At 40.1% G+C, this 25,509-nt stretch overlaps 1 protein-coding gene across 8 annotated transcripts in view; it reads right to left on the bottom strand.

Annotated features, from left to right (window-relative positions):
• GGNBP2 (gametogenetin binding protein 2) overlaps positions 1-25,509 on the bottom strand; it is a 44,613-nt gene that overhangs the window by 16,748 nt on the left and 2,356 nt on the right. For 4 of the 8 annotated variants that reach the window (XM_003732953.5, XM_008996994.4, XM_008996993.4 and 1 more), the window contains exons 3-7: positions 18,577-18,657; positions 16,409-16,662; positions 13,457-13,555; positions 6,615-6,740; positions 6,405-6,518 (exon numbers count right to left, since the gene is read on the bottom strand). In XM_003732953.5, coding sequence (XP_003733001.5) covers positions 6,405-6,518; positions 6,615-6,740; positions 13,457-13,555; positions 16,409-16,662; positions 18,577-18,657 — 674 coding nt within the window. The remainder of the gene's footprint in view (positions 1-6,404; positions 6,519-6,614; positions 6,741-13,456; positions 13,556-16,408; positions 16,663-18,576; positions 18,658-25,509) is intronic. The other 4 variants (XM_008996995.4, XM_078373717.1, XM_002748192.6 and 1 more) reach the window with 1 other exon arrangement.

Below are 25,509 nucleotides of genomic sequence, written 5' to 3'. Positions count from 1 at the left end.
GCAACGAGGTATCACCTTAAACACATTAGAATGGCCACTATCAATAAATCAACAACAACAAATAACAAGTGTCATCGGGACGTGAAGAAATGGGAACCCTGCTGCTGGAAACCAGTATGAAGTTCTTCAAAATAAAAATAAAACTACCATAGTATCCAGCAATCCCACTTTTGGGTATCTATCCAAAAAAATAAAAGGATCTTAAAGAGATATTTGCACACTCATGTTCACTGCAGCATTACTGACAATAGGCAAAATGTGAGGGCAACCTAAATGTCCATCAACGTATGAATCAATAAAGAAATGCAAATAATGACATTGCCCATTTTTAAATAATGTCACCATATACATGACATTATACAGCTTTTAGAGGGAAATCCTGTCATATGCTACAATATAGATGAATCTTAGACATTATGCAAGTAATGTCTTAGATAATGGCTAAGTAAAATAAGCCAATCACAAAAAGTCAAGTGCTACATGATTCCATTTATAAAATGGAATAATTAAACTCAAATAGTAGAACTGTGGTTGCTAAGGGGTTAGAAGAGAAAAAAAGTATTGTTCAATGGGTACAGTTTTAGCTGAGATGAAAAAGTTCTACAGATCAGTTATACAACAATGTGCACATAGTTAACAATATTGTAATGTACACTTAAAAACTGTTTAGAAGGTAAATTTATGTTTCGTGGTTTTTTGGGGTTTTTTGAGACAGCGTCTCACTCTGTCGCCCAGGCTGGAGCACAGTATCATACTCTTGGCTCACTGTAGCCTCAACCTCTCTAGTAGGCTCAGGTAATCTTCCCCACCTCATCCACCTGAGTAGCTCGGACTAGCGGCATGTGCCCCGACACATGGCTAATCTTTGTATTCTTTGTAGAGATGGGGTTTTGCCACATTGCCCAGGCTAGTCTTGAACTCCTGGGCTCAAATGATCTACCCGCCTGTCTCCCAGAATGCTCAACTGTGAGCCACCGTGCCTGGCCTTATTTTGTGTTCTTTTACCACACACACACACACACACACACACACACACGCACGCATGTGTGCGCGCATGAAAAATCTCTCCTTTAGGAGTGAAAAAACAAACACAGAGATAGCAAATAATTCCACATTTTCAGGTTATAAATGGCAAGTTTACATTTTCAGGTCATTGAATGTTCAAATGTCAAAGAACAATAAAACCTGAAATATAGTTCCCTATTTTACTGCTTTACACGCCGAGTAATTTAGTTTGATTGTACAACTACAAGCATAAGTAAACAGCAAGTTAAAAATAGTATATATAAGCCGTAAAAAAGCCAGGTATGGTGGCTTACGCCTGTAATCCCAGCACTTTGGGAGGCCGAGGCAGGTGAATCACGAGGTCAGGAGTTCGAGACCAACCTGACCAACACAGTGAACCCCCATCTCTACTAAAAATACAAAAAATTAGCTGCGCATGGTGGCAGGCGCCTGTAATCCCAGCTGCTTGGGAGGCTAGGTAGGAGAATCACTTGAACCCAGGAGGTGGAGGTTGCAATGAGCTGAGATAGCACCACTGCACTCCAGCCTGGGTGACAGTGCGAGACTCCTTCTCAAAAAAAAAAAAAAAAAAAAAAGCTGTAAAAGAGATTTTCCTAATTTGCAAAAGTAGCACTGTATATGAATTTAAAAAAAATTTTTTATTTTTTGGAGACAGAGTCTCACTGTCACCCAGGCTCAAGTGCAGAAGAATGATATGGCTCACTGCAGCCTCAACCTTCCTGGGTACAAGTGATCCTCCTGAGTAACTGATAACTACAAGGGTGTGCTACCACACCCAGCTAATTTTTAAATTTTGTTTTTATTTTTATTTATTATTTTTTGAGATGGAGTCTTACTCTGTCGCCCAGGCTAGAGTGCAATGGAGCAATCTTGGATCACCACAACCTCCGCCTCTTGGGTTCAAGCAATTCTCCTGCCTCAGCATCCTGAGTAGCTGGGATTACAGGCACACACCACCACACCCAGCTAATTTTGTATTTTTAGTAGAGACAGGGTTTCACCATGATGGCCAGGCTGGTCTCAAACTCCTGACCTCATGATCTGCCTGCCTCGCCCTCCCAAAGTGCTGGGATTTACAAACATGAGCCACCGCACCTGGCCTTTATTTTATTTTTAGAAATGGGTCTCCCTATGTTGCCCAAGCCGGTCTTGAATTCCTGAACTCTAGTGATCCTCTTGCCTTGGCTTCCCAAAGTGTTAGAATTATAGGCATGAGCCACTATACGCAGCCTTAAAACACTTTTAAGGCAGAGTTTTCAGTTTACTAACACCTCATTTCTAATGATGTTCTATACTTCTCAGCCTTTTGACTAAGATAAAGGGTAGTACCTGATGATGCTCTACCATAATACTTTTTGTTTTTTTTTTGAGACAGAGTCTCAACTCTGTAGACCAGTCTGGAGTGCAGTGACGCAATCTCAGCTCACTGCAACCTCTGCCTCCCAGACTCGAGCAATTCTCATGCCTCAGGCATCCTGGGTAGCTGGGACTACAGATGTGCAGTATCATGCCTGGCTAATTTTTGTATTTTTGGTAGAGAGGGGGTTTCACCATGTTGGCCAGGTTGGTCTCAAACTCCTGGCCTCATGTGGTCTGTCCACCTCAGCCTCCCACAGTGCTAAGATTATAGGCATGAGCCACCATCACCAAATATGGCCTCTACCATAATTTTTAACCGGCTGAATAGTTATCAAATATTTACTATAAAATGGTTTTTTAAAAAAAAGTAGATACCACCAAAAAGGTAAATTATTTAGGTATTTACAAATCATTTAAACTGATTATACCCCCGAAACTCAAATTGTACCTACAATAAGAACTGGAAACACGAGAATGATAAGGACGGGCCGGGCACGGTAGCTCACACCTGTAATTCCAGCACTTTGGGAGGCCGAGGTGGGTGATCACGAAGTCAAGAGATCAAGACCATCCTGGTCAACATGGTGAAACCTCGTCTCTACTAAAAATACAAAAAATTAGCTGGGCACGGTGGTGTGTGCCTGTAATCCCAGCTACTCAGGAGGCTGAGGCAGGAGAATTGTCTGAACCCAGGAGGCAGAGGTTGCGGTAAGCTGAGATCGCACCATTGCACTCCAGCCTGGGTAACAAGAGCAAAACTCCATCTCAAAAAAAAAAGAGAGAATGATAAGGACTTGCAAATCTGGCACGCAGACATTCTCTGATGTTCTTACTATGTGCCATGTACTACCCTAAACAAGCGTTACTATGTATTACCCCCACAACAAATTTAATTTAATCCTACACTACATCCTTAAGATCAGTACTCTCATTATTTTGGTTTTTTGTTGTTTTTTTTTTGACAGGGGTCTCACTCTGTTGTCCAAGCAGGAATTCAGTGGCACAATCATAGCTCACGATAACCTTGAACTCTTGGGCTCAAGCAATCCTCCTGTCTTCCAATTAGTTAAGGCTATGGGAATACTCCCGTGCCCCATCCCCCACACTACTCTGCTAATTTTATTTTACTTTTTTATTGTTATTATTTTTGAGTCAGGGTTTCACTCTGTTCCCCAGGATAGAGTGCAGTGGTGCAATCACGTCCACTGTGATCATGGTGACCTTCAACCTCTTGGGCTCAAGTGATATGCTCACCTCAGCCTCCCGAGTAGCTAGGACTACAACTTCATGCCACCACGCCAACTAATTTTTCTATTTTTTGGTAGAGATGGGGTTTTACCATGTTGTCTAGGCTGGTCCAAACTCCTGGGCTCAAGCAATCTCCCTGACTTCGCCTCCCAAAGTGCTGGAACTACAGGTGTGAGCCACCATGCCCAGCCTATGTTTGTTTTAAAGAAGATAAAAATTGGGGCACAGAAAAGTCAACTTGTGTATTACAATCAGTAGAATCCAGATACAATACAATTTCCCTAAATTAATCACTCACTGCTTTAATTACTCTCAACCATACTTTCTTGCTACCCTTAAGATATTTATAAAATAGACTAAAATCCATCTAAAAATTTTAAAACATTAACCCTAAACACAGGAAAATCTACAAAACCATTATAGGAAACTCCAAAACATGTGCTCTAATAACTTATCGTTTATCACCCACAAAAACTATCTTTTGGGAGGACCAATCCATATTCAAAGAGGAAGGATATATGTTTTATGTCTATATAGTCCCTGTGTAACTCCAAATAATTGACACATTCTCTACTCTCTTGGGCATAATCCACCAAAATGACAAAGGAAGAAAGTTAAGAAAAACAGTCGGGTGTGGTGGCTCACGCCTGTAATCCCAGCACTTTGGGAGACTGAGGTGGGTGGATCACCTGAGGTCAGGCGTTCAAAACCACCCTGACCAATAACCCCAATCTCTATTCAAAATAATTAAAAAAAAAAAAAAAGTGAAGAAAAACACCAATAAATGTAGTATGAGGGTTGAGTCATTAGCTTACTACCACATAAAATAATGACACCAGTATTTATCATTCACTAGATTTTTATTCACTCCCAAAGTAATTGTCAAAGTCAAAGGACATACAATGACAAATGCAATATATAACAAATTTAAACAGTAGAACCGCCCCAAGAATACCATCTCTAGATGGCTCCCTTACCAGTTTCCTTTTCACTTTTTTATTTTATTTTTTTCGGAGACAGTCTCACTCTGTCACCCAGGCTGAAGTGCAGTGGCACGATCTCGGCTCACTGCAACCTCCACCTCCTGAGTTCAAGTGATTCTCCTGCCTTAGCCTCACAAGTACCTGGAACTTGTGAGGGGTATTGGCATACCCCTGGTGGCCATGCCTGGCTAATTTTTGTGTTTTTAGTAGAGATGGGGTTTTGCTATGTTGGCCAGGCTGGTCTCAAACTCCTGACCTCAAGTGATCCACCCGCCTCAGACTCCCAAAGTGCTGTGGGCCTGCCCACCAGTTTCGTTTTCTACTGCACTCTCCCTCCATACAAATTTCCAAATGTTAATGACACTTAGAAAATTCCATTGTAAGGCCGGGCACAGTGGCTCACGCCTATAATCCCAGCACTTTGGGAGGTCGAGGCAGGTGGATCACGAGGTCAAGAGATCGAGACCATCTTGGTCAACATGGTGAAACCCCGTCTCTACTAAAAATACAAAAATTAGCTGGGCATGGTGGCGCACACCTGTGGTCCCAGCTATCGGGAGGCTGAGGCAGGAGAATAGCTTGAACCCAGGAGGCAGAGGTTGCAGTGAGCAGAGATCGCACCACTGCACTCCAGCCTGGGTAACAAGAGCCAGACTCTGTCTCAAAAAAAAAAAAAAGAAAAGAAAAAAGAAAATTCTGTTGTAAAAGTAATATCCTAAAAAGAAAAATCTGAAGTTACTTTTATAGTAATGAAACACATGAACTGTAACTCTCTTTTGGGGTCCTGACAATGACAAAAGAAATACTTCAAAATATTAAGTGAACTAATTTAATTTTGAAAATGCTATAATAGGCCAGGCGCAGCTCACATCTGTAATCCCAGCACTTTTGGAGGCCAAGGCAGGTAGATCACCTAAGGTCAGGAGCTCGAGACTAGCCTGAACAACATGGTGAAACCTCATCCATCTCTACTAAAAATACAAAAATTAGCCGGGCGCAATGATGTGCCCCTGCAGTCCCAGCTACTCCCAGGAGGTGGAGATTGCAGTGAGCTGAGATTGCGAGTCTGGACAACTGAGCAAGACTCCGTCTCAAAAAAACAAAAAAAAAAGAAGGAAAGAAAGAAAGAAAATGCTATCACAAAATGATTCTGTCACAAAAACAAGGAGTATCAGTTTCCAAAGCAATTAAGTACACTTATTTGACTCAGCCATTCTGTGTTTCTTGAAAAGCTGGTGCGGAACCAACAGATAAATCCTACAAAATAGGCCAGGCATGGTGGCTCATGCCTGTAATCCCAGCATTTTGGGAAGCTGAGGTGGGTGGATCACCTGAGGTCAAGAATTCGAGACCAGCCTGGCTAACATGGTGAAACCTCATGTCTACTAAAAATACAGAAGTTAGCTAGGCGTGCTGGCACATGCCTGTAATCCCAGCTACCTGGGGGGCTGAGGCAGGAGAATCACTGGAAGCCAGGAGGCAGAGGCTGCAGTGATCTGAGATCCCGCCACTGCACTCCAGCCTGAGCAATAGAGTGAGACTCCGTCTCGGCAGAGGGGGGCAGGGAATTACAAAATAGGGTATGTTGGCTCAACACAAGAAGGCTAACCCTGAGAATCATCCCATAAAGGAACTGCCTATGAGAGTAGGCATTAAGCTCCACCTAATGCCAAGTATTAGAGGGAAAGCTAGAATGCTATTATACAAAGGAGGTCAGTGACAGGCCACTGTAGGTGACTGACACATAAGGCACCCTCCACATTACACTGTAACAACCATGAGACTTACCTGTGTTTACGTAGGTATGTTTCTAGTGTTTCTAAAAGACAACTCGAGTCAATTAAAACTACTTCATCCCTGCATTCCTGGGACATTAGTTCCCATACATCCATCCAACAACCTCTGTAGAAAGAACAAGTATTAGTGAAAAGAGAGAATACAGAAGGGTTGAAACATTAAAAAAAAAAAAAAACAGAGTAAAGTATTGCTTGATTTTACCTGGCTGTTCCCTGGAAAGGTCCATAATGGAAAATGATCCTACACTTGCTGTCCTTCCTGTGGTCTTCACTACTTCTCTTATCTGTACTTAACTTCTCTGAACTGACACTGCTACTGCTCCCTTCACTGTAGTATAGTATAGTACAAAGCTTAGTGACACTCAGATAATCTGAAGAAAGAATTTCTATAATCTAAATTAAAATCATGAATGCTTTAATGATTAACATATCAGAACATGTTTATAAATTATGATTAAATACTCACTTTATATTAAAATGTTCATTTAAATGTGTTCTCACATCTTTATATAAAAACTTCTCCTTGACTATCAAGTTCATCTGATACAAATTAACAACATTTGTAGTTATCAAGAGAGTAACTGGTTAATAAATTTATTCTATGAGCAAATACAGTTGGAATGTTCTAAAGTCAAAACTACCGAAAAAAATTATAAACACGGGAGGGATAGCCTGGGGAGAAATGCCAAATGTGGGTGAAGGGGAGAAAGAAAGCAAAACACACTGCCATGTGTGTACCTATGCAACTGTCTTGCATATTCTGCACATGTACCCCCAAACCTAAAATACAATAAAAAATTAAAAAAAAAAAATTATAAACACAGACCAATCTTCCACAAATTGAAAATTCTAAGAAGTTTTGATTTACTTAATGAGATCATCATCAAGTAATTACTTTTTCCTTTTATTTTATAGAGATGAGGTCTCTGCTATGTTGCCCAGGCTGGTCCCAAAACCACTGACCTCAAGTGATTCTCCCACCTCAGCCTCCCAAAGCACTGAGATCACAGGTGTGAGCCACCATGCCCACCTCATTTTTTTTTACTAATCATTACTTTTTAAAGGTAATCCATAACAACAAACTATGATCATCTACCCTCACATGTACAAGTAGCTGGAAAAGTCATAGAGTAACCTAATTACATTGAATAAGTTTTAAATTTTCTAAAATAAATATAGTACACTAAGATGAACACTTCATACAGCCTGAATTAATAAGAACTATGCAGTTATTTTTTTTTTGAGACAGGCCCTTGCTCTGTCACTCAGGTTGGAATGCAGTGGCGTGATCTTGGCTCACTGCAACCCCTACCCTCCCACCTCAGCCTCCCGAATAGCTAGGACCACAGGTGTGCACCACCACACCCAGCTATTTTTTTGTATTTTTCTAAGTAGAGACAGCAGGGTCTTGTCATGTTGCCCAGGATGGACTCCAACTCCCAAGCACAAGCAATCTGCCCATGTCGGCCTCCCAAAGGGCTAGAATTACAGGTGTGAGACACCATGCCCAGCCCTATACGATAATTTATTAAAAAAAAAAAAAACTAACTAAAATCTTCCCAGATTCTCCCTCCCCAACAGGGTTCAACTTTCATTATGAAAACTGTCACACATTTTGCTTTGTCACAGCACATTTCTCTTGGACCTGCATTCCAAGGGAGATGTGGGTTTATATTCCATTCATTGACAGCCTTCTTGACTTTTCATTATTCTGAACAACTGGTTCCTCTCTGTTCTTCTGCAGGTCTCAGTACAGTCCTAGGAATTCATTACACCTTGGATGCTAGGATGGAAAAACCTCTGAACCTTTAACTTACTCTATATAGCTAAATGGGTATTTCTCAACCCTCTGCCCAAAATATAAAGTCATCCACACAATTCAGCTCTGTACTTCCACTCATAAGGGCTCAGGTCAAGGTTCAGCTCTCCTTATTTGTGACAACAAAAACCTCATCTGCTCTACTTTCCATGTTACATCCTTCTACTCTCAACTCTGATATTTCCTCTTTTACTAACTACACTTAATTAGTATAATGCATAATTTCCCAGAACTGAAAAACTCTCAAATTCAAGCTCTCATAATTGAGGGGAAGGTTCATAAAGAGAAATCAGAGCTGAAGAATGTTTATTATATTATCAGAATGTGAAAGCATTATTTTTTTTTTAAAAAAAAGCTCTATAAAAAAATACATAGCTCAAATCAGGATTTTATGTATAAACACTCTAGACATTACGCCTTCTATTATTCTTTTAAGATCAAGCTTTCCAAAAAAGTAACCTTCCATTTTCTGATTCTGCTCCCACACTTTTCATTCACAGCTTAATCCATGATAACCTTACACTGCATTCACTTTTCTATCACTGCGACCTGGATTCTGCTTCCACTTGATCACTAACTCAGTTCATCAAGATCACCAATTAGCCGGACGCGGTGGCTCACGCCTATAATCCCAGCACTTTGGGAGGCCACGGCGGGTGGATCATGAGGTCAAGAGATCAAGACCATCCTAGTCAACAAGGTGAAACCCCGTCTCTACTAAAAATACAAAAATTAGCTGGGCATGGTCACGCGTGCCTGTAATCCCAGCTACTCGGGAGGCTGAGGCAGGAGAATTGCTTGAACCCAGGAGGCGGAGGTTGCGGTGAGCCGAGATCGTGCCATTGCACTCCAGTCTGGGTAACAACAGTGAAACTCCGTCTCAGAAAAAAAAAAAAAAGATCACCAATTATCTCAGTGTTACTAAATTCAATGTCCTCTTTTGGGTCCTTAATGATGGCATTTAACACAGCTGACCAGACTTCCTTGAAACTCTTTTACACTTTGGCTTCTTCCTATCCGGCTATTCTTTGTCAAGTTTTTTTACTAACTTCCTTTCTACCATTAAATTCCTCAGAATTCTTTTAATCTCTTACCCTTTAGGTGATCTTATATAACATTCTCAAAAATAAGCTACAGGTCTACAACTCCAGCGTAGATCTTTCTTTCAGATCTCAAACTTACTTCCAGAAAGACAATAACCTGGGTTTACTTGCATAGATGAGAGAACACTCTCAGAAAGGCTGACCTAGATTGCTATTTATTAGGATAAGACCTAATCAACTGTCTTATACTTTCCCTGGAAAAAGTCTAAAAAAATTTAAAAAGCTATGGGAGGGATGGAGCAGTAGGAGATGGGAGTGGAAAATACATAAAATGGAGAATCATAGTAGCATTTAACAGTGGTGATCATCCAAAGGAGAGGGAGCCTTTGCTAAGCATACTGTACTGCTTAGCCTGCTATCTATGTAGCCTATGGGAATAACTAAAGCAACCTTAGTCAAGAGACAGGCACTGCTTAAGATCAATTAAGTTCATTCACACTGATTCTATACTCAGCAGACAGCCTTCTAAAACATGTGACTTTCCATGCAGTGGGACTGTAGCTGGAAGGGGATGTAAATCTGTGGAGGTTTGTTTTGTTTCTTACGGTTAAAGATAGAAAAACACAGCTGTCTGTAAATTTAACAAAAGCAGGTAACTGAATAAGTGATTGAGAAGAAAGGAGATGGAGTGCAGAGCAAAAGTGGAAGTACTGGTCTTTGAAGGAAGGCAGCAACGAGCACAGACGTGTAAGATGCTGGAGTACTTGTTGCTTTCAGTTCATCAATGAAGAGAATATGCTTAACAGAAAAAAAGTACCAGAAGGCAAGCTCTTTATTATATACCACATGATGCCTTCAGCAAACAGGTCATTCTCTAATGTGAAAAATTAGACTACACTCTGCATTTAGAGAGTCAGAAATTCTCTGAAGATACTGACAAATCTGAGAAGGAAGAAAGAGCTGGAAAAAAAATCCAAAATAAAAATTTTTAAAAAGACACTGACAAATCGGGCCAGGCACAATGGTTCACGCCTGTAATACCAGTATTTTGGGAAGGCGAGGTGAGTGGATCAGCTGAGGTCAGGAGTTTGAGATCAGCCTGGTCAACCTGGTAAAATCCCATGTCTATTAAAAATATAAAACTTAGCCAGGCGTGGTGGCGGGTGCCTATAATCCCAGCTACTCAGGAGGCTGAGGCAGGAGAATCACTTGAACCTAGGAGATGGAGGTTGCAGTGAGCCATGATCGTGCCACTCCACTTCAGCCTGGAGTGATACTCCATTTCAAAAAAAAAGATACTGACAAATCAAGCATGCAAAATAACAATCATCCTGAAGAAAACTTTTTTTTGGGGGAGACAGAGAGCCTCACTTTGTCACCCAGGCTGGAGTGCAGTGGCGCAATTTTGACTCACTGCAACCTCCGCCTCCTGGGTTCAACTGATGCTCGTGCCTCAGCCACCCAAGTAGCTGGGATTACAGGTGATTTCACCATGTTGGCTTGGCTGGTCTTGAACCCCTGAACTCAAGTGATCCACTGCCTCAACCCCCCGAAGTGCTGAGATTACAGGCATGAGCCACGCAACTGGCCAAGTAAACTTCTTTAAGTTTGCAGAGTTTTACCGTGTTCAGAGTACTCCCAACATTTAAGTGTCACATAATGTGTGGTTCTAGTTCGGATTCTGATTAATACAAACTAATGTTTACAAAAAAAAAAAGAGACAATAGGGAAAATCTGAGTATAAACTAGGTATTCGATTATTACAGTTAATTTTGCTAGGTGTTATGATGGCACTGTATTATGAAAAAAAATTTCCGTATGTTTAGAGTTGCACATGGAAGGATGCAATAGCAGAATAACATGAAGCCTGGGACTTGTTTTAAAATACAAAGAAAAAGGTGGATAAATGAAGCAAGTGTGGCAACTCTTGATAATTATTGAATATTGGTTAAAAAAAAAAAAGTACATGGGAGGTACAGTCATTGTATTTTCTACTTTTCTGTGTTTAACAATTTTAGTAATAAAATTTATTTATTTTTTTTTTTTCCAAGACAAAGTCTTGCTTTTATCGCCCAGGCTGATGTGCAATGGTGAGATCTTGGCTCACTGCAACCTCCACCCCCCAAGTTCAAGCAACTCTCCTGCTTCAGCCTCCCGAGTAGCTAGGATTACAGATGCCTGCCACCATGCCTGGCTAATTTTTGTATATTTAGTAGAGACAGGTTTAATCATCTTGCCCCTGCTGGTCTCAAACTCCTGACCTCAGGCAATCCACCCTCCTCGGCCTCCCAAAGTGCTGGGATTACAGGCATGAGCCACCCGAGCCCGGTCAACACAATTTTTTAAATATTTTTTGTTGCTCAGTATAGGGGAAAAAACCTTAGTACATTATTAACACACCACTGCCTAATCAAGTCTTTATGTCAGGGAGGAATAAAAGTCTAAAAAATAATGGTGTTACACTGGGAAGTTAAGGTCAAAAAACAAAAAGGTATCAATGACATAAATGAGATATTCAAAAATTAATACAGAGGCCAGGTGCGGTGGCTCATTCCTGTAATCTCAGCACTTTGGGAGGTCAAGGCAGGCAGATCACTTGAGGCCAGGAGTTTGAGACCAGCCTGGGCGACATGGCAAAACTCCATCTCTATTAAAAATGCAAAAAAAATTAGACAGGAGTGGTGGTGCCTACCTGTAATCCTAGCTACTCAAGAGGCTGAGGCATGAGAATTGCTTGAACCCAAGAGGCAGAGGTTGCAATGAACCAATATCACACCACTGGACTCCAGCCTGACAGTGAAAGGTTCATTCTCTTTAAGAACCTTTAATTAATTAACATTTGAGACAGAGCAAGACTCTGCCTCAAAAAAAATTTTTTTAAATAGAATTAATACAGAAGTATAGTTTTATAACATCCCATTCTCTCCAAAACTAAGACTTTCTAAGTCACTTACAAAGTCCTTTCACACTCCATGGCATCTCCTCACCATCCCCACCCCCAGGCAATTTTGTAGGCGACAACTGTGGCACTGTGCTAGGAGAGGGTGAAAAAGCAGCCTTGGACACTATATCACTTAACAAAGAAGAAAACTACAAATTATTGTGAGGCAATATTTGCTTAAAAAATAAATAAATATAGAAAACTACAAATGAGTTACATAAATCCATATTGTATAACAGATTACTTTTTTTCAAACCTTGGTAAATTAGGGACACCTAGAGATAAGAAAGAAAAATAATTTATATATTATGACTTTCTATAGATCAAAGAATGATTACCATTACTTCGAAAACCTTAATATCAGCTGCATAAATTTCCACAAAGACTTCAACCAGCTGGGCACAGTGGCTCATTCCTGTAATCCCAGCACTTTGGGAGGCCGAGGCAGGTAGATAATGAGGCCAGGAGTTTGAAACCAGCCTGGCTAACAGGGTGAAACCCCGTCTCTAATAAAAATACAAAAACTAGCCAGGAGTGGTGGCACACACCTGCAGTCCCACCTACTCAGAATGCTGAGGCAGGAGAATCACTTGAACCCAGGAGACAGAGGTTGTAGTGAGCCAAGATTGCACCACTACACTCCAGCCCAGGTCACAGAGGGAGACTGTGTCTCAAAAAAAAAAGCCTGGGCACAGTGGCTCACACCTATAATCCCAGCACTTTGGGAGGCTGAGGTGGGTGGATCACGAGGTCAGGAGTTCAAGACCAGCCTGGCCAAGATGGTGAAATACCATCTCTACTAAAAACAGAAAAAAACTAGCTGGGTGTGATGGCACAAGCTTGTAGTCCCAGCTACTTGGGAGGCTGAGACAGAAAAATTGCCTGAACCCGGGAGATGGAGGTTACAATGAGCCAAGATCGTGCCACTACACTCCAGTCTGAGCAATAGAGCAAGACTCTGTCACACACACACAAAAAAAGACTAAAGATGTCAACCTCCCTCCTCTAAAACATGTTTAACATAAGAAAAAAATTTTTTAATCAAATCTACATTGAGACTTTATGCATATCAATGCAAAAAGGCCAACAGAACAAGATGATCTATTTATTTTGACCTTTGTCATAGAGTATAACCAATTAATGAATTAAAGCCAACAGTAGGTTTATTCTTTTTACTATATATGATCAATATGTATAATCTTAACAACGACAAAAGCCTCTTGGTATTCAATTCTACTTACCCCAAAGGTTTTGGCTTGTGCGTATCTAAGGAGTGCAACTGACATCTCTTATTCTTCTTACTTTTTGGAATAGCATCTATCATGTCATTTAATTTGGACCTAATTAAAAATAAAACACATTTAGGGTTTAATTTATTTTTCTTTCAAATTTTAAAATCTCTATTTACTCTCTTTTAGAAAGAAGCCTCAAAAGCACCCACTTCTCTCTATCCCCACTGTATCTAGCAGTGTACCTGGCACTCAAGTATTTCAAGACCGACTGTTACATGACTCCCAGCCATCTTCTCTTGCCCAGCCATAATGTAAAGATACCAGTTGCAGTAGCACGCACCTGGAGTCCCAGCTATTTGGGAGGCCGATGTCAGAGGATCACTTAAGCCCAAGGGTTTGAGGCCAGCCTGGGCAACATAATGAGACCCCATGTCTTTAAAAAAAAAAAATACAGGCCGGGCGTGGTGGCTCAAGCCTGTAATCCCGGCACTTTGGGAGGCTGAGGTGGGTGGATCACAAGGTCAAGAGATCAAGACCATCCTGGTCAACATGGTGAAACCTCATCTCTACTAAAAAAAAATACAAAAAATTAGCTGGGCATGGTGGTGCGTGCCTGTAATCCCAGCTACTCGGGAGGCTGAGGCAGGAGAATTGCCTGAACTCAGGAGGCGGAGGTTGCGGTGAGCCGAGATTGTGCCATTGCACTCCAGCCTGGGTAACAAGAGTGAAACTCCGTCTCAAAAAAAAAAAACCCCTCACAAAACATTATGTGAATACAAAACATCCTTGAAGAGAAGCCATCAACAGAAATTTTAATGCAAATATAGAATACATACTACTACTTACTATCTGCACCCTCCAGCCAACCAATAAGCAAAGTCTGTCAATTCGAACTTTTAAATATATCTAGAATCAGGCCTGGTGAAGTAGCTCATGCCTATAATCCCAGCATTTTGTAAGGCTGAGGTGGGATGATCACTTGAGGCCAGAAGTTCAAAGCCAGCCTGCGCAACACAGCAAACTTCACCTTTACAGAAAATTTTTAAATGAGGCTAGGCGTGGTGGCTCACACCTATAAACCCAGCACTTTGGGAGGCTGAGGCTGATGGATCTCTTGAGACCAGGAGTCTGAGACCAGCCTGGCCAACATGGAGGAACCTCATTTCTACTAAAAAAAAAAAAAAAAAAAAAAATATATATATATATATATATATATATATATATATATATGCAAAAATTAGCCAGGTGTGGCAGTGCACACCTGTAATCCCAGCTACTCAGGAGGCTGAGGCATAAGAATTGCTTGAACCTGAGAGGGAGAGGTTGCAGTTAGCCAAGATTGCACCACTGCACTCCAGCTTGAGACAGAGCTCCAGCTTGAGACAGAGTGAGACTCTGATCACTTCTTATCACCTCTACTATTATCATCTCTGTCCAACCCACCAATCTCTAGCTTCATCAACTGCAATAGCTGGCGTCCTAAATTGTCTCCTCACTGTTACCTTCTGCCCTTTACGTTCCAGGCCTCACTCCGCAGCTAGAGTGATCCTTTTAAAACATTAATCAGATTATGTTATTCCTCTGTTCAAAAACACTCCAAGGCTTCTTTTCCCAAGCCCAAGCATAGCAAAAATAAAAAGTCCCTACCACCATCTCTAAATAGGAAAGTCTCAGGGTTTACTCTTCAGATTTCTCCTTCTTTCCCTATTTATATTCACTAAATGAGACAAATTTACAGCTCTAAGCCAGACTTTTTTGAATTCTACTTGGATGCCTAATTGCTATCTCAAGCTTAACACACCCAAAGATGATCTGTTACATTTCTCCTCTCAGTCTTGTCCAACTCAGTAAATGCAAACAATTCGTCCATCATTACACCACAAATCTGAGAATCATACCTGACGACCTCCCTCACAAGCAATCTATCCAAAAAAATCCCATTGGCTCATTCTTCAAAATATATCCAGGATCCTTTATAACCATTTTTTTACTACCTCCAGGGCCATCATTCATTCTCAATTCAGAGGTCAAAGTAAGCCAAATTTTGTCGACTATGTCACTCTTCTGCTCAAAACCTTCCCAAAGCATCTCACCTCACTCAGAGTAAAAACAAAAGACCTCAGCCAGGCAACGGTGGCTCACGCCTTTAATCCCAACACTTTTAGAGACCGAGGCAGGCAGATCTCCTAAGGTCAGGAGTTCAAGACCAACCTGACCAACATGATGAAACCCCATCTCTACTAAAAAATGTAAAAAACAGCCAAGCATGGTGGTGGGTGCCTATAATCCCGGCTACTCGGGAGGCTGAGGCAGGAGAATCGCTTGAACCTAGGAGGTAGAGGTTGCAATAATCTTAGATTGAGCCACTGCACTCCAGCCTGGGCAACAACAGCAATACTCCATCTCAAAAAAATAAAAATAAAAAAAGACCTCAGGATGACCTACAAGGTGCTGCATGACTGGACCTTTTATTTACTCTTTACTCTTCTGACCCAATCTTCTATTACTGTTCCCTTCTTTCATCTGGTTCTAGCCACGACAGCTTCCTATTACTCAAACACAACAATAAAACCCCAACCTCTGAACCTGTGCACTAGCTGTTCCTTCTCTGCCTTCCCCCAGTTTTCTATAAGATTCGCTCACTCCATTCAAGTCTATATTCAATGTCATTTTATCAGGGAACCCTTCCCTGACCACCCTCCACAGTAATTCTACCCCTGCTCCATTCTCTATCTCCCTTACTGGTTTTTCTAATTTATCATACCTGACAACTGCATATTTGCTTACTGTATACTTCTTCCCTCATTGAGAGCAAAAACTTTACATCCACTGGTACACAGAAGTTACTCAATAAAAGTGTTAAATTAGACTCAATCTTTCCACCAAGAAAATAAGCTGCCACTGTCACCAAGCTGTTTTAAATTCTAACAGACCCATTTTCTCCTAATTGATTATACTTACCCATGTACATAAAATAATGTATAAAGCTTCTTTGCATCAGTCATGCAGCTTCCAGTTACAGACAGGACTCCCTTGGGCCCTACTGTTAAGGGTTCAAGAGCAGGATTGCCAGACTCTACAAGCTGGGAAAAGAGACGCTCCACACTGCGACGACAACCAACACATGGAACAAGCTGAGAAAGTGCACTCAGGACTTCACGTGATGTCACCACCATGGCAATACTTAGATCCTGTTGCTTAAGCATACCATGTCGCTGAAAGAGGGAAAGAAAATGAAGGAGTGTCCTTTGAAAAGACATAAAATTACACTTTCACTAGTACTGGTTCCTATCCTTATGTAGTAAGTACCGCCTGGACAGGGCTTACCAACTCTACCTGCAACTGATCAGAAAGACAAAGTAGTCAGCCTTGTCCACGCTATACTGACAAGTCCATGCTCCACAAACCCCCTTGTGCTCTAGACTCTAGGGCACATAAACAACTCTGATTAGTATGCCAAAAAGCAGTCCTGTATCTGGAAATGTAGGGCTGGTTCAGTCAGTATTAAGCCAGTATTCTTACCACCAAAAAAAGGACACAATATAGCTGTACCATTTTTTGTTGTTTTTTGTTTTTTTTATCACTTTTAACAGCACACCCACTATCACTATATTTAGCTACAGGAGTCAAGGTAGGATGTTAATCATGTGGAGCAACAATTCTCAATCCAGAGGGATGAACAGGTGTATAACGGATTAGTGGAAGAAAACATGGGCCATCTTTCCTATGTAGGGAAGTGAGTAACTGGCATGCTGCTGCATATGAATAGTATCTGCTGGTCATGACAAGGTAGAAAAACGACTGAGAACTGCTGTTGCAGAGAAATGAGCAAACTCTAGTAAATAACTTCTACCTGATGGAGTTACAGTTACATTGCAGTTAACACTTCAAGATTTACCAAAAACAGATGGGAAAGTAGGATAATTCCCAAGAAGCATTTTCTCACATTTACCATTACCCTTCAAAGTTTTCTCTAAAAGTAGAAATAAGTATTCTGAAGTAAACTAACAATTCATCTTCCAATATCTTAATTACAGTCTGCCCTCCATATCCATGGGTTCTACATCTGTGAATTCAACCAACCAAGGATCAAAAATATTTTGGGGGGAAAAAAGGATAGCTGCCTCTGTACTAAACATGTACAGACTTTTCTTGTCATCAGTCCCTAAATGATACAGTATAACTACTATTTACAGAGCATTTACATTGTATTAGGTACTATAAGTAATCTAAATATGCTTTAAAGTGTATGGATGTGCAGAGGTTATATGCAAATATACATCTTGTTTTTTCTGAGGCAAGGTCTCACTCTATTGCCCAGGCTGGAGTGCAGCGGTGCAATCTCAGCTCACTACAACCTCTGCCTCCTAGGCTCAAGAGATCCTCCCACTTCAGCCTACTGAGTAGCTGGGACCCAAGGCACATGCCACTACCTCCAGCCAACATTTTTGCACTTTTTGTAGAGACAGTATTTTGCCATGATGCCTAGGCTGGTCTCCAACTACTGAGCTCAAGCAATCCACACTTGCTTTGGTTTTCCAAAGTGCTGGGATTACAGGCTTCAGCCACCAGCCCAGCCCTTACTACACTATTTTCTATAAGGGACTTGAGTACTGTGGACTTTGGTTTGCATAGGGATCCTGAAACCAATCCCCCACAGATACCGAGGGACAAATGCACATTGCAGTTAAGTGTATTTATAAAGTATTATATTTCTCAGGAATTAAATAAAAATCACAAAGTTAATAATATAGGATTATTTCGTCTGAACAAAATAATTACTAGTACAGCAGAAAACCAACACATTTTTAATGAAAAATTGTATACCCAATCTTTGAAAAACTAGGAAAGATGGCCTGGTGAAACGAAAGCCTTATGGACATGTAAAATGTTAACACACCACCACCAATTCTTTTTCACATGACAGTTATATAAATCAGGTAAATAACTATGTATATTTACTGTAGCAATGGTAAAAAAGAAGGCAATTTCAGTGCAATATTAAGACTTAGAGAACCCTATGTAAAATTAATACAGCTAAATTTTAAATCAGTCTTTTTTAAAGACATACACCATTAAACACATTAAACACATATACCATCAAAAACACCAATTGAAAAAACTACTACCTGAATGAACTGCTTTAGCTGTGCACCATTATTCTGATGCCCATCGAGATTTAACACATTGTCAGGAAATTCCATCACCATCTTAAAATGCAAACAGAACAGAAATCAATTATTTTACCCCTCTGAGAACAGGATATAGCCTACAAACTCCCAGAACAAAAACAGATCCCTGAAAGCCAGATTTGCACCCATCCCTACCCCCAAACATTTTTTTAATCCAAGTACACAAGTTTATTTATTTATTTATTTATTTATTTTGAGACAGAGTCTTGCTCTGTTGCCCAGGCTGGAGTGCAGTGGTGCAACGTCAGCTCACCACAACCTCTACCTCCTGGGTTTAAGCAATTCTCCTGCTGCAGCCTACCGAGTAGCTGAGATAATAAGCACCCACCACAGTGCCCGGCTAATTTTTGTATTTTTAGTAGAGACAGGGTTTCACCATGTTTGCCAGGCTGGTTTCAAACTCCTGACCTTAGGCGATCCGCTCACCTCAGCCTCCCAAAGTACTAGGATTACAGGAGTGAGCCACTATGCCTGGCCAGAACAGTGCCTGACACACAGTGTTTGCTCTAATTATGAACAAAAAGGGCACATTGATATACTTATTCAATTATCAAAAGTCACTACCAGAGGAAGGCATATGAAGCTTAAGGAGGCTTCAGTATGTCACATAATGGGAATTTATAATTAGTACATTTTACTGATCTGTTGTCACACCATAGATTTTAAGTAGTACCATAGTTACATATCACTACAGGCCATTTTTACTATAAAATTAAAGCAGCATCCCAATTTCAGAGATATTAAAATGTGGGGAGGGGGAGGTATGCCTTCAAAACAATGAAAGTAACACATGTATATCTTAACTAAAACATCGTTAAAGATCAAACATATGGTTCTAGGACAAACTGTTTCCACATAACAAGGACCAGAAACTTCTAGAAAACCAAAGAGTGAAGTCAGGATAAAAAACCCATTTAAGGCAAAACAAAATATTCCTACCCAGTTGAATGTGGTCTTAAAAAGATCACTCCCTTCCCCAGCCAACACCAAAGACCTGCTTCTTTAATGGACATGACCATTCCATTCCTTCTGTATTAGAGAAGTTTAAAACATGCTTATTCTAACAACAAAATGAGGCCTCATTAACAAGTAAGTCAAGTATAAGCAATATATTTAAGAGTTTTTTTCTTGATCTGATAAAGGAGGAATATGAGATATGTGAAGTAGGGAGACAGATACTAAGGGGACAGACTATTAGGCAAATACCAACTTAATCCAGACTGCATGTACAACACAGTTCAAATTTTTAATGTGCATACTTTCACATCTTGCAAAAAAAGAAAACATATTAGATGTGGCTATCTCTAGGTAATGAGACAACTTTATTTATGAATGTATTCCTATATTTCCCAAATATATTACAATGCATATATACTAATTATTATGGGGGGGGAGAGTTAATGTTCCTTGCTTCAAATTCTATATTCATTACACCATGTTCAGAGATATGCTTCAAGAGCCTTTTTTTTTTTTTTTTTGACAGTCTTGCTCTGTTGCCCAGGATGGAGAATAGTGGTGCAATCTTGGCTCACTGCAACCTCCGCCTCCGGTGTTCAAGCAATTCACCTGCCTCAGCCTCCTAAGCAGCTGAGATTACAAGCACCCATCACCACGCCCGACTAATTTTTTTGTAGAGACAGGGTTTTGCCATGTTGCCCAGGCTGGTTTCGAACTCCCCAGCTCAGGCAATCTGCCCGCCTCGTTCTCCCAAAGTGCTGGGATTACAGGCGTAAGCCACTGCACCCGGCCCACTTCAATAGCTTTTACCATTATAGAAGTTTTCTCTTCCATACATACAGATGAAATGTCCAAACGTCAACCTGATATCTTGTTTCTAGTTTTCCTTCTCAGTCTTATTAATACCTCCAAAGGGGGGTAGCAGTAAGCAATAATATACTTCATAGGTACTAGACATTGTTATAAGCACTTTCATATATTAACTTTATCAACAGTATAAAGCAAAACTGAAGCCAATGGTCTGTTTTACTGCTGTAGCTATAAATGATCTGCTGAGGATGACCTGAAGTGAGCAAAATATCTTATGATCCATACTGCCTATTGTATTTATTGTAATTAACATGGTCTCAATTTTTTTTTTAAAAAATTAATAATCCTGGTATTGGAAATCCTGGTCCAGAAAACTATTATAATAAAAGCAATAAAATAGTTAATAGTTCAAGTAACACGGATTTTCTGGAATCCTGTCATTAAAAAGATATAAACTTTTGGAATCATGTAACTCAACACAAACTGCAGGTAACTCCAAACCTACCATTTAAGCAATTAATACCTTCATTTTTATTTTCATTTGCTTTATACAAAGACACACCATTTCACCACACCAATAGCCATAATTTTTTAAGCAACAATTATCTATAATGTTTAAAGATCAAAGCTACCAATTTAAAAAATCAAGAATATTCCTTATTTAACCAAATCAAAGTCTCTCCAGTCTGGTTCTTACGTGAAATCCTAAATTCTGGCTCTGTATTTTCATTCTGATCAACTGTTTTTGTTTTAAAAATTGAAACGGAGGCCAAAGAACACATCTAATGATATTGAGCCTGCAAGCCAATTTGTAAAATGTTAATTTTTTTGAGACGGGGGTCTCGCTCTGTTGCCTAGGCTGGAGAACAGTGGGGTGATCTTGGCTCACTGCAGCCTCCGCCTCCCAGATTCAAGCAATTCTCCCACCTCAGCCTCCTGAGTAGCTGGGATTACAGGCACACCACCACACCCAGCTAATTTTTGCATTTTTAGTAGAGACAGGGTTTTGCTATGTTGGCCAGGCTGGTCCTGAACTCCTGACCTCAGATGATCCACCCTCCTCGGCCTCCCGAAGTGCTAGGATTACAGGCGTGAGCCAACTCGCCTGGCCTAAAATATTTTAATTATATGGATAATATCTAATTTAGGAATTCTTTCTAAAAAGTCAATAAAGAACAGGGTGAAATATTTTAAAAAAACAACTCATTTCAAATCATTTCATTTTCACCTAATTAGTACAAAAAATATTAAGATCTAATCTATTTATGTCTTCCCCAGATTTCATCAGCTTAGATACTACTTAATTTTCTCTAGTATTTACTCACTACTACTGTGGCTAGAGACAATGTACTCATACTAAATACTACTCTGTCCTTGCCTTTCAAACACTTAGGACAATGGCTTTTTACCTTACTGTTTTCTGGCCAATCACTATATATGTGGTTTAATGCTTTAAGAGATGAAAATAAAAAGGGGAAGGCAAAGAGGCTAGTAGCACAATTTGTTCTTCATTCTTTAAAACCACTTCCTTGACTTAATCTTGAGATTCTAGGTTACCTAAAGGAAGGCAGTCCTGTCAAGTACTTCAGGTGTGGTTTTATAGAAGCACCATTAGCATTCAGCTTCATGAAGAGGTTGCCTGTCCATAGTCAGCCAAAAATAGAGCAAGTCATTGAGCTGTAATTACTTCTTTATAAAGTTTATTGAATCCATTACCCACTTTCACTCTTAAGCATCTGTCCTGGTTTCTCCTGACCACAAAACTGTTTTTAGTGTATTCTCACAAGTTGTAACCAACAATATACTAAATTTGCATTTATTAAAATCACTGTCATTTTGGTTTTACTCTTTTACTTCTTCACACAGCTATTTATAACATCTATCACTCTCAGTAAAATTAACTATTAAATCAAGAGTTGAAAGAAAACATTAAATGCTAAACTCTTAACTGCAAAACATCTAATTCCCAAGCGGATATGCTACAATTTATTATTTTTTAAAGTGTAAGGCAGTTAAGAACTCTTATCAGATTAATGCTGTACATGGAAACAAGAACAAAAAGAAAAAAAAACCCAAACTCTTATTAGAGTACTCTATTTAGATGGGCTTAAATTAGGAGAGTAAACTGCGATGCAGAAATATTGTAGCAATCTGGCTGGGCCCAGTGGCTCACGCCTGTAATCCCAGCACTTTGCAAGGCCCAGCACTTTGCAAGGCTGAGGCAGGCGGATCATTTGAGGTCAGGAGTTCAAGACCAGTCTGGCCAAAATAGTGAAGCTCCATCTCTACCAAAAATAAAAAAAGTAGCCAGGCATGGTGGCAGATGCCTGTAATCCCAGCTGCTCAGGAGGGAGGCTGAGGCACAAGAATCACTTGAACCTGAGAGAGAGAGGTTGTAGTGAGCTGAGATTGTGCCACTGCACTCCAGCTTGGATGACACAGACTCCACCTCAAAAAAAAAAATATATATATATTGTAGCAATCTGACAACATGTACCAAAAATTTTATAAAAGGTTCTTATCCTTTGACCCAGCAATTTCACTTCCAAAAGCCTGAGAAAACCTAAACCTTTTTTTTTTTTTTTTTTTGACGTCTCACTCTGTCGCCCCAAGCTGGAGTACAGTGGTGCGATCTCCGCTTGCTGCAAACTCCGCCTCCCGGGTTCAAGCAATTCTCCCGCCTCAGCCTCCCGAGTAGCTGGGACTACAGGCACGTACCACCACGCCTGGCTCATTTTTTGTATTTTTAGTAGAGACAGGGTTTCACCATGTTAAGCCAGGATGGTCTCCATCTCCTGACTTTGCAATCCGCCCGCCTCAGCCTCCCAAAGTGCTGGGATTACAGGAGTGAGCCACTGCACCCAGCAAGAAAACTTTTAATGCAACCATTTGTGCATTATTTATATTCTTATTCATAGCAAAAACTAAAACAACCTCCATGTCCAACGGTGGAAGAATTATGGAATGCCATACAACAGAATATTACACAGCCATTAAAAATGTTTAAGAATGACAAGAAAAATGTTTTCAAAATTACATTTAGTGAACTAAATCAGGGCATAAAACGTTATCAAAAACATATTAACTCTGCATCTATGTGTGTGTCTATGACTGAAATTACACCAAATGCTGCTTATCCCTGAGAAGTATAACTAAGGGTAATTGGTTTTTCAGTTATTTTTCAAGATTTTGAAAGAAATATCTATTTTAGCTGGGTGTGGTGGCTCATGCCTATAATCTCAGCACTTCAGGAGGTTGAGGCAGACAGATCACCTGAGGTCAGGAGTTCAAGACTAGCCTGATAAAACATGGTGAAACCCAATCGCTACTAAAAATACAAAAAAATTAGCCAAGCATGGTGGCGTGCACCTGTAATCCCAGCTACCTCAGAAACTGAGGCAGGTGAATCACTTGAACCCTGGAGGTAGAGGTTGCAGTGAGTCAAGATCATGCCACTGTACTCCAGTCTGGGCGACAATGCAAGACTCTGTCTCAAAAAAAAAAAAAAACCTTATTCTTCAAAGATTTTCTCTAAAATAAAATCTGTATTCTATGTGTTATAATTTTAGTAACACTGAACAGTGTTTTAGCCACATAGTATAAAACTGTCTTAAATATTTCAACCATTCCACCAGCTTATTTGGGATTTTCTCAAATACACCTCCATCAGCCTTATACTCAAGTGTTCGAACCCAGTGAACTACCATAGGAATCTTCTAAACATGGATACAACATATCACATAAAAGAGGCTTTTTTTTTTTTTTTTGGAGACAGAGTTTCACTTTGCCTCCCAGGCTGGGTACAGTGATGCAATCTCAGCTCACTGCAACCTCAGGTTCAAGGGATTCTCCTGCCTCAGCCTCCTGAGTAGCTTGGATTACAGGTGCCCACCATCATGTCCGACTAATTTTTGTATTTTTAGTAGAGACGTGATTTCATTACGTTGGCCACGCTGGTCTCGAACTGCTGACCTCAAGTAATCTGCCCTACTCAGGCTCCCAAAGTGCTGGAATTACAGGCGTGAGACACTGCACCCAGCCTAAGGCTATTTCTTTACATACAAGCTTGTTAATTTCATTTTTACAAGTACAAGTTACAACTGCCAGTTTAAGGCTAGAGGTTTCAGCATCTCTACTAAAATGATAAAGTTTGCAACTGACTGTAAACATTGTTACTATACTGCAACATTTAGCTACTACCAAAATTGTAAGACTACTATTTGAAATAAGTTCAAATGATGTTTCTTCAGTGCATTACCTACAGAATCTAGGAACAAAGACAAAACCTAACCTTAACTTCAGGCACGCATTGCCATCCAACTATCAAAGGACCAATGCAGAGCATAAAACTCTGATACAGGAATTTCTTCCCTCTTCCCTTTTCCCATTCTCCCCCAACAGGTGTTTTGCTATGCATTCCCCCTTTCAGTAGTATCTGGTAGAATATCCCAAAAGAAACTTGTTTCCCTTGACAAGAATTTTCACTACCATTCACTCACAGCATTCAATGACTATGCAGAAGTTCCAACACAAATAATCGTCTCACTCATTCCTTTGTGATAAAAACCTACTCTGAAGCAAAGAAAAACTGCATCTTTTCCTAAATGTTATTTTGAGATATTTAAATTACATGAGCTTAAGTTTTATTTGCCTTAGTCACAAGTCCACAGTACAATAAAAGCAAAACTCAACCACCAGATACAGTGCAAAATAAGTGCTAAACCACGTTGCAAGGTTACATCTTTTCCAGTGGAAAATTTTGGAAAGTCACATCACTGTGGAGAGAATACAGTATAAAGGCACCTAAAAAGTTGGCCATTTTAAAGTGCTATATGAGAGACGTATTAATGTGCTGCATTCACAAAGGTGGTCATGCGAGTATTCCAAGAATAAGTGTCTTTTAAAGCCTAATTTATGTTGGCTTTCCCTGTTTTGATATTATTCACTCAATTATAACCTTACATCCAAACTCACTGGATTATTTTTTTAACTCCAAAGCCATTCTGGGACAATAAACCTCAAAGGCTGACATCAAACTATATGCTTTAGAAAAGTGTTTATGTTGGCGGAGGAGAGAAAAAAGAAAATATCAACAAATTAATT

This window comes from Callithrix jacchus, chromosome 5 (assembly GCF_049354715.1).
Source record: "Callithrix jacchus isolate 240 chromosome 5, calJac240_pri, whole genome shotgun sequence".
NCBI classification, from domain to species: domain Eukaryota; kingdom Metazoa; phylum Chordata; class Mammalia; order Primates; family Cebidae; genus Callithrix; species Callithrix jacchus.
The sequence above is the reverse complement of the archived record's forward strand: the minus strand, read 5'-3'. Positions and strand labels throughout refer to the sequence as shown.